Source organism: Physeter macrocephalus, chromosome 16, assembly GCF_002837175.3.
Source record: "Physeter macrocephalus isolate SW-GA chromosome 16, ASM283717v5, whole genome shotgun sequence".
NCBI lineage: Eukaryota > Metazoa > Chordata > Mammalia > Artiodactyla > Physeteridae > Physeter > Physeter macrocephalus.
The window spans coordinates 18,009,453-18,026,673 of record NC_041229.1 but is presented as its reverse complement, the minus strand read 5'-3'; the positions used below and the strand labels follow the sequence as shown (position 1 = coordinate 18,026,673).

The following is a 17,221-nucleotide window of genomic DNA, read 5'->3' as shown; positions in this document are numbered from 1 at the left end:
AAATCCTCCTTTTAGCACACAATTTCACTTTTCTCAGCTTTATTTCCCCACTCACACTAGTAAAAGTACTATATCTAAGATCCTAGAAAATACTGTTTAATTAAATTCCAGAAAACACCCACCCTTACTCTCCAAAAGACTAGTCTTACACAAAGCTCCAATAGAAAACTCCTTTAAATCTCTTTTCTATTTGGATGTTGAACTAGAATTTTGGAGACAATTTTCTGGGGCTGCATCTTCACTTACTTAAGAGATATTAGTCCTTGCTATTTAGTTGTCAGTGGGTTGTTATGTCTATATTGTTTATCGGACATTGTCCAATGGGAAAAGCATGATTTGAATAAAGACACGATATGAACCATGTTATATGAAACTCCAGGGAAGAGATAGAATCAGCCTTGAGTTAAGAGCTGAAGACAGGTTTCTAGGTCTCTCCTCATTCTTCTACTTTCTGACTTCATATTGATGAAGGTGAAGTAGAATTGCTCAGACTTTCCTTTAGAGGCTTATTTGGAGATAAAGAAAAGGAGTATAGTCTTTATATTACTAATTCCCTTGGAACAACTGTATCAAATTGAAACTTTTAATCTAATTCTTTCTTCCTACCCCAATAAAAGAAAATAAAATTATATCCCTTATGGTGGGTAAGGAGAACACCATTATTTTTTCAAAGATATGCTTCTCCACTGTTGTGAAATATACTAATTTTTTAAAAGAATATGTTAGACATATCATTTTATTGGATATGGAAAACTTGCCTTCAGAAATATGGAAAAATCTTATATTCCATCCCTCTAGTTTTATCCCCATCTACTGTCTTAACTTTATCTTCTACATGTACTCAATGTTACAATGAACCTGAACTTCTTGTTTCCTGCCTATATGCTATTAATTCTGCTATTTCCTCCACTGAATGTGTTTTCCTCTTCATTTGCCATCTATCAAATATTATAGTCCTCAAATCTCAGCTCCTAAGAGAAATTTTCCTCAATTCTCCAAACAGACAGCAATGTCTCCCTCTTTTGAATCCAGCGAAGTATGTATATTTCTTAATGCCCATAGTTAATTGTTAAAATGTCGCATACTCTAATAGCTACTTGAGGGAAGGATTTTCTAACTCATGGTCCTATTTCCCACAATATGCAGCATAATATATCTTACTTCAAAGCTACTGGGTAGATATTTGTCTAACCAATTAATTAAGATATGTGAGTACAATTCTAGGGTTGTCTTTATGAATGACTTAGTCTAATATACTTTGCAAATGTCTCTATTACATTCAAGTGGGCTGCTCCTAAAGTTCGTTCCAGAGGCACGGCTGATTTGAAGGACTTGATAAAAATCGCTCACAAATTCTGCTCAGACAAGGACACTCCCAATGTGAATAGATAACTTGTTGGATGCATCTACCAGCAGCTGAACTGCTGGCAACTTTTGTTTGGAGTGAAGAGCTTTCAGCCCAGCTTTCATCAGTGCACCTCCCTTCCGTTATGTTTTGCCTCCTGTTTTGTTTACATGAAAGACTACAGTCTTGTCTTAGAATTTCTGGGTATTATGTGTACCTTAGGGAAATCTGATTATAGAGATAATCTACTAACAGGGAAGAGTTTCCATTTGTTTCTATTGAGTTTTGTCAATTCTGAATCCAAGATTCCTTTGTATTCCAGTCCATTGACTAGGGCCTCCCAGCCAGACGTTGAGGCATCTGTTTCTATAGTCTTTGGAACTGGGAAAGATAAATAAGAATGTGCGGGAATTATCTGTATATTTGCTAACCACCAATTTAGATCTAAATAGACTCCCTCTGTTAGGAAGACTAATGAATTCCAATTCTCTGAAATATCCTTTGCTTTTAACAAGCAAGATGGAGGGCATCTAAAGAAAAAAATAAAAGAAAGAGATGCACAGAGGGAAAAGCTGTGAATAATGCCACCAGAGAACCAATTATGTTCACCAGCTGGCATTGAGAAACTTGTTTCCCTTCACAAAAAAAAGACTTCAGTTTTAGCCTCAAACTTCTTTTTGACATTGTGTTCTTTAGGGCTGAATGACAAATCCTCCCAGACACCTCCATAAGATATTAGGAAAAAAATTCTTAACACTACTGTTACATGTAACATGACAAAGGGCTTGGCAGGAAGAGAAAAACAAGCGAAGGCATCAACATGGCAGTTAATAAGAACCAACTAGATAAAATGACAGTGAAAATGAAACATTAATACGTAGAGACCTTCCTCCCCAGCCACATGACTGAGTCAACGAGTTATATTCACAACTTGGCATGACAGTGATAAAGAAACTGGTTGGGACATTTCATAGATGTAAAAGTATATTTGTTATGAAAGAGTAGCTAAAAGCTATATTTCTCAGTAATAGAAACAACATTTTGGACTTTTTCCCCTGTTAAGGGGGGACCCTCTTTGATTGCAGCTAAGCCTAGAACTGTGCCTTTTGTGTGTTAGTGGGTGAGATATGATCTATTTCAGGCTCTCTCAGCCAGTAAAACTTGGAAGAAAGTGGTGTCACCCAATCTTGGGCTCTCAGTAGAGGTCTTTTTTTAACTGCCCTGAGCCCCTCAGAGCCAATCTTGGCTGGGAGTCCCCTCTGTACCTCCTCCAAGCTGTTTCTTGGGGAAATACTTGTGAATTCAGTGTTTTCATTTTGTACAGTCAGTCCTCCATATCCGTGAGTTTTGTATTTGCAGATTGAACCAACTGTGCCTCGAAAATATATTTTTAAAAAAATTCCAGAGACTTCCCTGGTGGTGCAGTGGTTAAGAATCCGCCTGCCAATGCAGGGGACAAGGGTTCGATCCCTGGTCCGGGAAGATCCCACATGCTGCGGAGCAACTAAGCCCGTGTGCTGCAACTACTGAGCCCACGTGCCACAGCTACTGAAGCCCACGTGCCTAGAGCCTGTGGTCCACAACAAGAGAAGCCACCGCAATGAAAAGCCTGCGCACAACGAAGAGTAGCCCCTGCTCTCTGCAACTAGAGAAAGCCCGCATGCAGCAACGAAGACCCAAGGCAGCCAAAAATACATGAATTTATTTTAAAAAATTCCAGAAAGTTCCCAAAAGCAAAACTTGAATTTACCATGCATCAACAACTATTTCCGTAGCATTTCATTGTATTGGGTATTATGAGTAATCTAGAGATGATTTAAAGTATACTGGAGGATGTGTGTAGGTTATATGCAAATACTTCTCCACTTTATACAAAAGGGTCTTGAGCATCTATAGATTTTGGTATCTGAGGGGGTTCTGGAGCCAATCCCCCATGGATACTGAGGGACAACTGTATACCATTTTAAAACCTGCCTTTCTCAAGTATCTATTTGAAGTTCATAAAAATCTGCAGAGCAAGTTCACTCAGACTAACCTTTGCTGAACCACTAAAGTAGAGTCCCTCTGTATCTGTGCACAATCCCTTTTTTCTCAAGGTACCTAGAAATGTTTATTCAATAGCAACATGCTTTTTTGATTGCAAAAAGGGGGAACTTTAATTTTAAAAGTTTATTGTTTCTCTTTCAAATGATGCCATCCTGTGTACACCTGTATAGTCTGAGTACTACACAATTCCAGGTGCACCCCCTGCAAGAAGTAAATATCAATGGCTCCTCCCTACCCGCCACCCAACCTGGATTGAAGAGAGTGGTAGTCTTGACCCTATGCACAAAGATTATATATTTTTGATGTGATTGGATAACTGACTGGATAATTAATTTAATATACTTTGTTCTGGGGAGGAAAATGAAGCTGTTATTTGCTTTCATGCCATAACTCCCCAACTCTATTATTTTACTGAAATTGGTATTACACTTAATATTACAGAAATACAAATGTTATTTAAATGACTCCTTAGCTTTGAACCAAAATCAGTAAGGAAGTGTTTTACACATTTTATTTCACATGTTTTCATCTTGGATTTTCCATGCCTCTTATTCTCTTTGAAGGATACAATTGGAAAGGAATGGTTTCATCAGTAGTTTGTACCAGCCTTCTTACTTATACATTCCCTGAAGCATCTTCAAAAATGGTTTCCTGGGACTTCCCTGGCAGTCCAATGGTTAAGCCTCCACGCTTCCACTACTGGGGGCACGGGTTTGATCCCCAGTCAGGGAAATAAAATCCCACATGCCACACGGCGTGGTCAAAAAATAATGATTTTCTTTTTCTTTATTAATACATTTTTAAAATGGCAGTTCTATTGAGATATAACACAACCACAAAACTCATCCATTTAAAGTATATAATTCAGTGGTTGCAGTATATTCACAGAACTGTGCAACCATGACCACTATCTAATTTCAGAGCATTTCATCACTTCCAAAGATTTCATACCATTAGCAGGCGCATCCTGCACCCCACACCCACCGGCCCTAGGCAAACACTAATCTACTTTTTTTTTTTAAGTTTTCTTTTGATGTGGACCATTTTTTTAAGAGTTTTCATTGAATTTGTCACAATATTGCTTCTGTTCTATGTTTTGGCGTGGTTTTTTTTGGCTGCAAGGCATGTGGAATCTTAGCTCCCCAACCAGGGATCAGACCTTCACTCCCTGCATTGGAAGGTGAAGTCTTAACCACTGGACTTCCAGGGAAGTTCCACTAATCTACTTTTTATCTCTATAGATTTGCCTATTCCAGACATTTCATATAAATGGTATCATACAATAAATGGCCTCTTGTGATTGAATTCTTTCATTTAGCATAATGTCTTCAAGTTTCATCCATGTTGTATCATGTATGAACTTGCTACTTTTTAATGCTGAAAAATATTCTATTGAATGGAAATGTACCACATTTTGTTTATCCATTCATCAGTTGATGGGCATTGTGTTATTTCTACTTTTTGGCTGCTATGAACAGTCCTGTACAAGTTTGCTTTTTTGCCTGTACACACTGTGTGAGTGTGCGTACTTCTGTTTTCAGGAGCTTTGGTTATTCACTTAGGAGTGCAGTTGCTAGGTCCTATGGTAACTATATGTTTAACATTCTGAGGAACTACCATACTGTTTTGCAAAGTGGCTGCACCATTTTATAATCCCACTAGCAATGTAGGGGGGCTCTAATTTTTCTACATTTTCCCAACACTTATTTTCTGTCTTTTTAATTTTATCCATCCTAGTGGGGTGAAGTGGTATCTCATTGTGGTATTAATTTGCATTTCCCTAATAACTAATGATGTCGAGCATCTTTTCAAGTGTTAATTGGCCACATTTATTTATCTCCTTTGGAGAAATATCTATTCAAGTCCTTTGCTTATTTTAAAATTATTAATTTTGCTTGTGGTAAACTACACATAATATAAAATTTCCATCTTAACCTTTTTTAAGTGTACAGTTCAATGGCATTAAGTACATGCTCATTGTTGTACAAACATCACCACTGTCCAACTCCAGAACTCTTCATCTTCCAAAACTGAAACCCTGCACCCATTAAACACCAGCTCCCCATTTCCCATTCCCCAGCCCCTGGCAACCATCATTCTACTTTCTGTCTCTATGAATTTGACTAGTCTAGGTACTTAGACTATATATAGTGGAATCATAAAATATTTGTCCTTTTGTGACTGGCTTATTTGTGACTTTGCCGTGTCTTCAAGGTTCATCCATGTTGTAGCATGTGTCAGAATTTCCTTCCTTTTAAAGACTGAATAATATTACATTGCATATATATACCACATTTTGTTCATCCATTCATCCACTGAGGGACACTTGGGTTGCTTCCACCCCTTGGCTATTGTGAATAATGAACATGGATGTACAAATATCTGTCCAAGTCCCTGCTTTCAATTCTTTTGGGTAAATGCCGAGGAGAGGAATTGTTGGACCATGTAGTAATTCTATTTTTAAGTTTTTAGGAACTGCCATACTGTTTTCCATAGCAGCTGCACCATTTTACATTCCCAACAACAGTGCACAAGAATTCCAATTATCCTCACCAACACTTATTTTCTGCTTTTTAAAAAAATAGTAGCCATCCTAATGAGAGTGAAATGGTATTTCATTGTGGTTTTGGTTTATATTTCCCTAATGATTAGAGATTATATCAGCCAGCTCCGACTGCCGTAACAAATACCATAGACTGGGTGGCTTAAACAACAGAAATTTATTTCTCACAGTTCTGGAGGCTGGGCAGTTCAAGATCAAAGTTCCAGCCAATTTGGTTCCTAGTAAGAGCTCTCCTCCTGGCTTGCAGATGGCTGCCTTCTCACTGTGTCCTCACAGGGAGGAGAAAGAGAGATCATTCTCTCTTCCTCTCTTTCTAAGGTCACCAATCCTATTGGATGAGAGCCCCACCCTTTTGACCTCATTTAACCTTAATTTTCTCCTAAAAGTCCTATCTCCAAATACAGTCACATATGAATTTTGGAAGAACACAGTTTGGTCCATAGCTGTGATGTTGAGCATATTTTCATGTATTTATTGGCCATTTGTATACCTACTTTGGACAAATGTGTATTCAAGTCTTTTGTCCACTCTTCAGTAAGGATATTGGTTTTGTTTTGAGTTGTAGAAGTTCTTTAATATTCAGGATAATAACCCTTTATCAGATATAGGATCCACAAATGTTTTCTTCCATTCCATGAGTTGCCTTCTCACTCTGTTGACTGTGTCCTTTGATGCTCATTTTTATTTTATTTTATTTTTTTTGTGTGGTACGTGGGCCTCTCACTGCTGTGGTCTCTCCCGCCGCAGAGCACAGGCTCCGGAAGCGCAGGCCCAGTGGCCATGGCTCACGGGCCCAGCCGCTCCGCGGCATGTGGGATCCTCCCAGACCGGGGCACGAGCCCGTGTCCCCTGCATCGGCAGGCGGACCCCCAACCACTGCGCCACCAGGGAAGCCCCTGATGCTCATTTTTAAATCGTGTTATTTGTCTTTTTATTGTTGAGTTGTAAGAGTCCTTTATATATTCTGGATACCAGCCGCTTACTAGATATATGATTTGCAAATATTTTCTCCCATACTGTGGGTTGTCATTTGACTTCCTGATGATGTCCTTTCAAACACAAAAGTTTTAAATTTTGATGAAGTCCCATTTACTTTTTCTTTTGCTGCTTGCGCTTGTGGTGTCATATCTAAGAAATTATTGCCTAATTCAAAGTCATGAAGTTTGCTCCTATGTTTTGTTCTAAGAGTTTTATAGTTTTAGCTCTGACATTTTGGTTTATGATCCATTTTGAGTTAATGCTTGTATATGGTATGAGATATTCCTTTTCTTTTAATCCCTAAGAACATAATCATTTTAGCATGTTTTTACTAGATTCAATATGAAAAAAAATTAGTAAAGTGGGTTTTTTTGTTTGTTTGGGGAGATCTTTTTTTTTAAATCACTGACTCATTGCAGACATGGGAAGCCACATCTATTTATATCACCAAAAATATACCTCACTTGGATTAAGCTCATTCAGCCTGTTTTATAAGCAGAGAAATCCAAGCATAAGGTAACAACAGGAACGGCTGCCAATGGCAGCTGAGATAACACTCATTGAAAGATTATGAATAACATCTTGATTACAAATAAAAGCGTGGTCTCATCTTTTTAGTCCAAAATTGGCTACGACTACATATCATCTTTTAGTCTGATTAATGGCAGAGTAACAATTAGAGTAGGAAAGAGATTAGCAAATCATTTAAGATGTCAAGTGCAGTTAGTGTGTCATTTCATCATAGATAATATAGTAAAGCTCATAGCGACAGGTGTATGTAATAAATAAGAACTGAGAATACTCAGATCTTGAAGAGTCAAGGTAATGTTTCTAAAATCAGCATTATTTCGTTGGATTTGATTTTCTTCCTCTGAATTGTCATACTGTTGAATTGGGCTTTGATTTACTGACACTCTAAGATTTGGTGTGGATGTTCTTTTTGCTTTGCAGGATGCACAGAATCAAAAATTAAAGACAAGTGTATGGTATCGTGAGGTAAATGATTATGTTTTCTTCCGTGCATGCTGGACTCCTGAACTCGATCTGTTGCAAGATGTGATTATTAGAAGAAATAGATACTATCTTGTGTTTCTAGTTCTTTATGTCTGCAGCAGACCTGATTTATTAGAATCTGAGTAAGGTACATGGCCGTGGTTTCTGGTTGGGGCAACCCTCTTTAGGAGTTGAATGGAAAGTCCTCTTCCCTGACAGATAGAACCAACTGGCTGATCAGTTGAGTTATTCATCCGAATCCCTCTTCAGTTCTTTGATGAGATTGACATTGCCCCTTTGTGATGTTTCCTTTTTGGCTACAGGTTTGGGATGATGAGTTTTTATCCTGGAACTCCAGCATGTTTGATGAGATTAGAGAGCTCTCCCTACCTCTAAGTGCAGTCTGGGCTCCTGATATCATCATAAATGAGTTGTAAGTGTGCTGGGGTGTGTTTCTGTGGGGTTTAGACTGCTTAGAATATTCAGGCTGGTTGCTGCTTCCTTTAAGTCATTGTTACTATTTTTTGTTTCTCAACTTGAAGAAGAGCATACTGTTGGGAATATTCAAATTAGAAGTACCATGAGTTGACATCATTTAAGATACAGATTTGATTGCTAATGCTTGATGTTACTCATGGATTATGTCTGTGTGTGTGTGTTTTATACATTTACTTATTTATTTATATTTTTTATTTTTGGCTGCATTGGGTCTTTGTTGTTGCGCGTGGGCTTTCTCTAGTTGAGGCGAGCGGGGGCTACTCTTTGTTGCTGTGCATGAGCTTCTCTCATTGCAGTGGCTTCTCTTGTTGCCGAGCACGGGCTCTAGGTGCGCGGGCTTCTGTAGTTGTGGCACACAGGCTCAGTAGTTGTGGCGCATGGGCTTAGTTTCTCCGCGGCATGTGGGATCTTCCTGGACCAGGACTCCCACCCGTGTGCCCTGCATTGGCAGGCGGATTCTTAACCACTGCACCACCAGGGAAGTCCTATGTCTGTGTTTTAACGTTAGCAAGTGAGTTGACTTACAAGGCTGTCATTGCTGAACCCACCTTTGCCAGGATGGCTATCTCATGTAAAGTGTGATTTTGTCTTTGCACTTCTAGTCTAGTCTTGGGTGTTACGGTCACTATCATCTCATAATCAGTTCTGTTTATGTATTGGAATGACTAAAGCCCTTTCTGTAACAAAGATCTTTTGTGTTTCATAGAGTGTGGACATTGAAAGATCACCTGATCTTTCCTATGTTTACATGAACTCATCTGGGACCATTAAGCACTCTAAGCCCATCCAACTGGTCTCTGCATGCAGTTTAGAGACATACGCTTTTCCATTCGATATCCAGAATTGCAACCTAACCTTCAATAGCATTCTACACACAGGTAAGCCATGAGAGGTGTAGCCTGCTAGTGGGCAAACACACTTGTGCTGGGTTGGCACACATAGGTGAAATTATTATATTATGCTGTCCCTCAGGTCTATTTTATTCTTGCACATAATTGACTTTTTATAAATCTAAATCTCTTCTTGCAGTTATTTGGCTCCTGCTGTAATTCAGACTAAGTACAGTATTGTGCCAAGAGATATTGCCCTTTGCTGCTGTTGGTTTGAAAATACAATATTAGGCCTCTACTGCCATTGAGAACGTTATAGAAGTCTCATTCTATAGACAATGGAGTACAAACCCTCAGTTCATAGCTGCTTTTTTTCATGATCAGAAAGTTTTTATCCCCCATCCCTACCTCTAATTCAAAATGGTATATTGAACCCCATTCCATAACACTGTCCATGTGGGGCAGGAGTAAAAAGGAAGGATTTGAATTGCAAGTTGGAAAAGTGGGTTAATATTGGTGCCCCTCTCCATGAGAAGTCAACTGTTTCTGTTGTTTTCAGTGGAAGATGTAGACCTGGCCTTCCTGAGAAGCAGAGAAGGCATTACACATGACCAAAAAGCATTTTTGAATGACAGTGAGTGGGAACTTCTTTCTGTGTCCTCAAACAACATCCTGCAAAGCAGCGCTGGAAATTTTGCACAGATTCAGTTTAATGTAAGTCCTCCCCCTTCCTGTCCCTGTTGCCCACTTCTCTGCAGTCTTTCACCTTCTCTATTGGGCTGAGGAGTCTCTCTCCTGCATCTTCTCATTCGTTACCACCTAAGTACAGGAGATTCCAATGGTTCCAACATCCACTTGCATTTTGGCATTTCAGAGACCAGAGATTCAGCCACAGACCCCGGACTCCTGCTGTAGCTATTCCATATGTGAATATAAAGAGAATGGTTTTCAGACAGAGACCTGAACCAGCCACTACAGCAGGAATCTTCAAGCCTTTCAATACATGTAACATCCTCACTTTTAATTGCTACTGAGAGAGAGAGAAAAAAACCCCCACAAACAACAGCAACAAAAAATTGGGAGAAGAGTGTCTCTTCAACATTAATGTCCTGTTTGCAATTGAGTAAATTATTAATTAATCCCAGATGCAAATGAATAAAATTATCATATTATTAACTTGAGTATCTTGAGGGATTAGCTAACAAATCACCTGCAGGATCCACAGAGACCACTGGTGGTTTCCGGATCAGAGAGAACAACTACTCTAGAACGATGTGATAAGAACCCAAACTTCTCAGATGTGCCACTGGGAATGCCCTTGGCTGCACTGTTCCTGGGGAAATTTGTACAGCAGACATCTGGGGGGCAGTTGGGAGCAGGACAGTGAAGCCTGATACTTTGCAGCAAGTTTCTGCAGCCGGCAGACTTGTCGTTAGTATTCAGCCCTGCTTTTCTGCACAAAATCAGCTGGTGGTGGAAGCTGGGGGTAGTGGGAGGGTCTTTCATGCCAGGTAATCTGATTGAAAAGTAGAGACTACAGACAGGTCAGTATTGCACAGATGAATTCACACAGATGAAGTCTCCTGGAAACAAACCTTTTGAATAAGAAGGAAAAGTCAGACTAGACTAAGGTGCTATGGTTACAATGGATAATCATATGCTAAGGGGAGTGGTGGAGATGAAATAAGAGATTATTGAGGGCACAGAAGTCCTCTGTTGGTTAAAAGCTGTGGTATGCAGCTTTCTAGCAAAGCTCTTGTTAAATCAAGGCTTCTTAGACACAGCTGTGATTTGAACCTGACCAATGTATAACGCCGGGCACCAGCTAATCCCAATTCATACCTTCCTTGCGGTAGGGCTTGGGTTCTTGCCTACTCTGCTTGGTTTTTATCAAAGCATGCATTGTGGCTTGTTTGTCCACTTTTTTACCAAGAGAAAGGGAGGGGAAAAAGAAAGCTTTTTAAATTTCAATGAGTTTCTTGGCTAAGAGTAAACACCTCATTAATTTTAAAGATATCAGCCCACAAACATTATTAATGCAGCCCGAATAATGGAGAGCATTAAAGGGAAATGTGAGGGAGTAGCACGTGCAAGGTGGAACACAGTCACCTATCAAGCACTCCGGAGAATGCTGCACACACCATTACCTTCACTGCACGGAGGAGACAAACAAAGATGGGAGACGGGGCAGGGAAACAAGAGTGTGTACTCCCGCGCGCACAAACGCACTCTCTCCATAGAGCAGCCATTATTTGTAGTTACATGTCACCCTTTACCCTAAATATTAATTGTCTTCTCAATAGTGGCAAGAGGTTTTCTTTTTTTACTTTATTTATTTATTTGTTTGTTTGTTTATTTTTGGCTGTGTTGGGTCTTCGTTGCTGTGCGCAGGCTTTTCCCTAGTTGCATCGAGTGAGGGCTACTCTTCCTTGCTGCACGTGGGCTTCTCGTTGCGGTGGCTTCTCTTGTTGTGGAGCACGGGCTCTAGGTGTGCGGGCTTCAGTAGTTGTGGCACGTGGGCTCAGTAGTTGTGGCTCATGCGCGGGCTTAGTTGCTCCGCAGAATGTGGGATCTTCCCGGACCAGGGCTCAAACCCGTGTCCCCTGCATTGGCAGGCAGATTCTTAACCACTGCGCCACCAGGGAAGTCCTGGCAAGAGGTTTTCTATGTCCTAGCTCCATGTTAAATATGATGAACAGAGGCATAAAAGATTGTTAAAGGGAGGAGACGATCTCATCCCTGGATCTCAGGGACCAAGGTCCCATTCCTTTGTTATCTTCACTGCCACCCTTCTTTTCCATTCAGTGTTTACATTGAGGGGGGCTGGAGGGGACATCGATGCAATTTCATGCTCTTAGAACTACTCCCTGGGGACCTTTGCCCTGGGGGTTAAGGTTGGTTATCTAGCAGGCTACCTTCCACCCTGGCCCTTGGGAACAGAGTAGGGAAAGAATCCTGAGAAGAGCCACAGATCGTGTTTGGTAAGTCAGGGAGCCAGACTCAGGAGCATTCCTGCAACTCTGGAAGACAAAGTAGATTGAATGACTCTCCAGTTCAGTTCTTTGTCCCCCTCGACCTCTTTCAGCCTCCCTGACTCCCTATTCCAACTATGTGCACCGTGTCAGCTAATGTTCTCCTACTCCGTGCCAGACATCCTACTCTGAATTTAGCAGTCAAGTCACCCTGGTGTCCTTCAACGACCTTTAGCCAATAATGTGAAATTCAGAGCCTGGTTCCATGCCAATATTGGGCTTGCCAGGGTCCTGACAGCACAGGGCCAGCTCCCTTTTAATCTAATCACCTCCTGTGTCCAAGTCCAGGCTACCCATCAGGGGGTAGGGAACAGGTGGGGCAGGCAGGAGGAACAAAGATCTATTCTAAATACATCATCAGCCTGGGCCTGATGTACATGCTGCCACTGATACTGAACCAAATGCTATGGGTGCCCCATTAGTTCCGGCTAACGTGCAATCCTGTCTGCAACTCTAGGACATGTATTGTTGATCAGAGGGCACTGCTGACACTTTGGAGTCAGGCTGCATTCCACAGGGGGCCCAGAGCACAGGCACCTCTGCCTATGAGGATGTCTGTGTGCAGCCAGGCACCCGATCCAGCAGCCATGGGAGGGGAGGTTTCCTCCAGTACATTGTCAGAGGTGCTGGTTCCCAGAAACAGCAGGGTGAACATTTGATTTCTATATGGTAGTGTTTTGTTTCTTTTTTAAAGAATGAGGGTAGAAGTGAGAGGTGGTAGAAATAAAATTTGAGAACTCACGTTAGATAGAAAAGGGCGGACCGTTGTGGGAACTAAAGTGAGCCTGACCACAGATGTCCTCTCACTGACTAAATGCTCATGTGGCCAGAATTGGGAGACCCACAGGGGACTCCTAGAAAAATGCAGAGGGGTATCTGGGAAAGAAAGGCGCCTTGTTTACCCTCATTTTCAGATGTAATTTTCCTTTCTAGAGTAGGGTAGATTAATTTTGTTGAGATATCCATTGAATGCAACTCATAAACTTGATAGAAGATCCTTCTAAGCTCTATTAGGTCACTCCAGAGAGAGAGAGAAAGAGAGGAGAGAGAGACACACACACACACAGATATATATATATACATATATATATATATATATATACAGAGAGAGAGAGAGGGGGGGGTAATTTAGACCCCTAGAAACCCTTCCAGGGTCACTCAAGTAACCCTGGAATCACAGACTTTCTGCTAATCCAACCCGACCCATGGTCTAGATCCAAGAAACTCTCACTCTTGTGCAAGGATCTTACTTAAATGGCCGCAACTTTCCCATTCTTTCGGAATTGGGAATGTTGGGAGGGGCTTGGGAGAGGAGGAAAATGGGCTTCTGTATGAAGCGTGAGTCTGGGTGTCAAAATTCCAACTATGTCATAAAGATGGTCATGCAAAATTGAGTACTGGTGAGGTCTACCATCAAGGAGGCAATTAGAGGCTAACCTTGGGGCCTATTCCATCTCCAAGGAGCTCTCCACATACACATTCTGAATTAGATTGATCTCTTTCATTAACATCAATAGGCTCCAAATACCTTTGTGTACTTATTATTACCTGGCTTTAATGGATAATGAAATTGTGGCATAATATTGCTAACACCTGAAGGGTGTCTAATGGAGAATACGGACTGAAACCAAAGTGCTTTTTCTTCCCTTTCTGTGGAATTTAAAGGCACCAGCTCCTTTAGTCCATTAGAAATGATAGGCTCTAGGTAGGGGCAGTTCTGCAGAGAGTGGTGTCTCACTGAGCTGGTGACATACCGTCCCCTGGCATATAGGGGTCACTGCCTGACATGACCTGCAGAGAGGTAGCCCTCAGAACACTGACCTTAAGACGAGAGCCCCGGTTTGGGCTCACTCCACTCTCCCACCCCACTGGAGCTAAAAGAAGTGTTATTAACAGACTCTAATACAGCTCAATGAACACCTTTTGTGTTCTTTTTTTTTTTTTTTTCAGTATGTGGGCCTCTCGCTGTTGTGGCCTCTCCCGTTGCGGAGCACAGGCTCCGGACGCGCAGGCCCAGCGGCCATGGCTCACGGGCCCAGCCGCTCCGCGGCATGTGGGATCCTCCCGGACCGGGGCACGAACCCGCGTCCCCTGCACTGGCAGGCGGACTCTCAACCACTGCGCCACCAGGGAAGCCCCCCTTTTGTGTTCTGATCACGCACCAAGCTCAATGCTGAGCACTGAGGATGCAAGCATGAATAAAACAAGACTCTTGGTTTCTATCACGGGCCTCAAAATCTGCCCAGGGAGACATGATAACAGTAACCACAAAACCAAGCACTGACTCCAAATTAGGCACTGTTTTAAGAGGTCGTACTGTAATCCTCACATCTCTATGAGATGCAGGCTCTAAGGATCCACATTTTTACAAGTGTTTGAATTGGGGTGCAGAGAAGTTAAGTATCTTAACCAAGGTTATGGGGTGACTGGTGGAGCCTGGACTTGACTCCAGAAACTATGTGCCTAATCCTATATGATGGTGACACACAACTAAAGATAAGCAGTAATATTCCAGTCCAGTCTGTGGCATCCTTCCACTGTGTGTTACTGGCCAAGTCACCTGTATTAGTTTCTTAGGGCTGCTATAACAAAGTACCACTTTAAAACAATAGAAATTTCTTCTGTCACAGTTCTGGAGGTCAGAAATCTGACATCAAGGTGTTGGCAGGGTTAGCTCCTTCTGGGCGCTCTGAGGGAGAGACTGCTCCATGCCTCTCCCTTAGCTTTTGGTGGTTGCTAGCAATCTTTGGCTTTCCTCGGCTTGTAGACATATCACTCCAATGCCTGCCTCCATCTTTACATGGCATTATCCTTTGTATGGATACAAAGGATATCCATTTTTTCTTCTTCTTACAAGGACATCAGTCATATTGGGTTAAGGGCCCACCCTATTCCATATGACCTCACCTTAACTAATTTCATCTGCAATGATCCCATTTCCAAATAAGGTCATATCCTGAGCTTCTGGAAGGACACAAATTTTGGGGGGCATTATTCAACCCAGTACCATCTGCCACCCTCTGACTCCCCCAAATTCATGTCTGTCCCATGTGCAAAATATAGATGCCCTATCCCAACATCCCCAAATGTCTTAACGCATCCCAGTACTGATTCTAAGACCAGAATATCACCTAAACATAAACTCAGAAAGTCCCAAATCTTGTCATCAAATCAAGTATAGACCCTGGGTAGGGTCCATTCTGGGGCAAACTTCGATCTGTAGACTTGTGAAATATCTAACCATCAGAATCTGGTTCCTGATCCCATAAGACGTGGGTTGGGGGTTTGGGGGGCAAGAGTAGAGACCTGTCCTGTCACCACTTCTAACTCTATTATTTAGGATAGTGCCTGATACTCTGTTCATGCTCAATTCATGTTTCTTGAGTGGGGGAACAAAGGGCTTTGAGGATCAAAGGAGATCATGAAAACAAAACATTTCTGCAAACTGTGGGATAAAATTAGAGTTTCTTTAGGCTGCACTGGGCTTGTAGAGAAAATTAGTCTAGTCCATAGGTAACATTGCCCCCAGATCAACTTAAAGAAAAAGGTGGGTCCTTTGTGCTTGAAGAAAACCAAAACTGTAGGAACTCCTTGATCTGTCTTAGGAATTGGAACAACCTTGCTAAAAGGCAGAAAAATGGCTAAGGTAGTTCTGGAGGGTCTGTCTAGTTTTACGATTTTACAAGCCAAACATAGACATAGAGCTTTCTGCTTTATGTCACAGCCCAAGCTAATTGTCCACCCTTGTACCTACCTGTTTACTTTCAGCTACTGTTGATAGCCAGTGAGGAGTATCCTCACAACAGGACAGGCTACATACTTTGTGGGGCCTCGTGCAAAGTGAAAATGCAAGGCCCCTTGCTTAAAAATTATTGAGAATCTCAAAATGGCACAAAGCCAAGCATTGGCCCATCTCAGTGCAGGGCTTCTTCTGACTGCATGAAGCTGACCTGCCTCCCAGCCTCTTAGCTCTTGCCACGCCTCTCCCCTGGCACATTGGGGAACATGAGGTTTGGTGAAACTGCACTTTCCTAGGAACCAGGGACCCTAAGGAGCCACACTGCCCATCTTTCGTTCTGTCCCAGATTTCCATTCACTCTCTGCATCAGCCTCTGGGTGGAGAAGAGTCATCTCAGCATGTGCTGTTTACGCGGGAACTTTATTTAAAGAGTACAACAGCTAATCTCAATTGTACCCAAGATGCTTGGCAAGGCAAAAGTAAACTGCTTTTTTGAAAAGGGAAAAATCAAGGCATGGAGAGGTTCGATACCATCCAGAATCACTTAAACCAGCACATCAAATTGAGGGGCTTGGGAACTCTGCTGTTCCTTTGACTCTAAGTCTGGGCTCTTTCTGCTTAACCAACCTGCCTACTGGTACTTTTCTTTAGCGTGGTATTCTTATTCCTTTCATCTCCTTTATGTAATATCCACCATGAAGTCTCTGGGGGTCTTCCCACTTCTACCCTCCAGAGACAGCAGGCTTGGTCACTCCCATCTCTGCATATGGCCAGATCACCAACAGCCCAGGTGGGGCTCACAACACAAGAGCCCCTGTGGACTCTGGCCCCTTGACTCCCTTCCCCCTGCACCTCCTAACCACGGCTATGTCTGTCACAGCACAGCTGTTTGGTGAATCAGAGAAATGGGAGATTTCAGACATTATATTTTTCCAAATCTAACAGCAACATGGCCCAGAACATTCATTTGTTCAGTAAACATTTATCGAATACCCACTGTAAGATAGGTATTATTTCTGGCCCCATGAAGGATTAAAAAATGCCATTTTCACCCTCAAACGGTCATTGCAAAGCAGTAAGTGTCTGATGGGGGAAAGAGCCCTGTCATATCATAGTTTCTCTCCAGGAAGGATGAGGATAGATTTTGTGTTAATTACAGACATCTCCTATTCCCATCCCAGAGAAGCTAGGTATAAC

The 17,221-nt window shown here is 41.8% G+C and overlaps 1 protein-coding gene across 1 annotated transcript in view; it reads left to right on the top strand.

Moving 5' to 3' along the window:
• Positions 1–17,221, top strand: part of HTR3B (5-hydroxytryptamine receptor 3B) — a 34,446-nt gene that overhangs the window by 14,322 nt on the left and 2,903 nt on the right. The window contains 4 exon segments of the mRNA XM_007117232.2: positions 7,884–7,928; positions 8,249–8,358; positions 9,132–9,301; positions 9,813–9,967. Coding sequence (XP_007117294.2) covers positions 7,884–7,928; positions 8,249–8,358; positions 9,132–9,301; positions 9,813–9,967 — 480 coding nt within the window.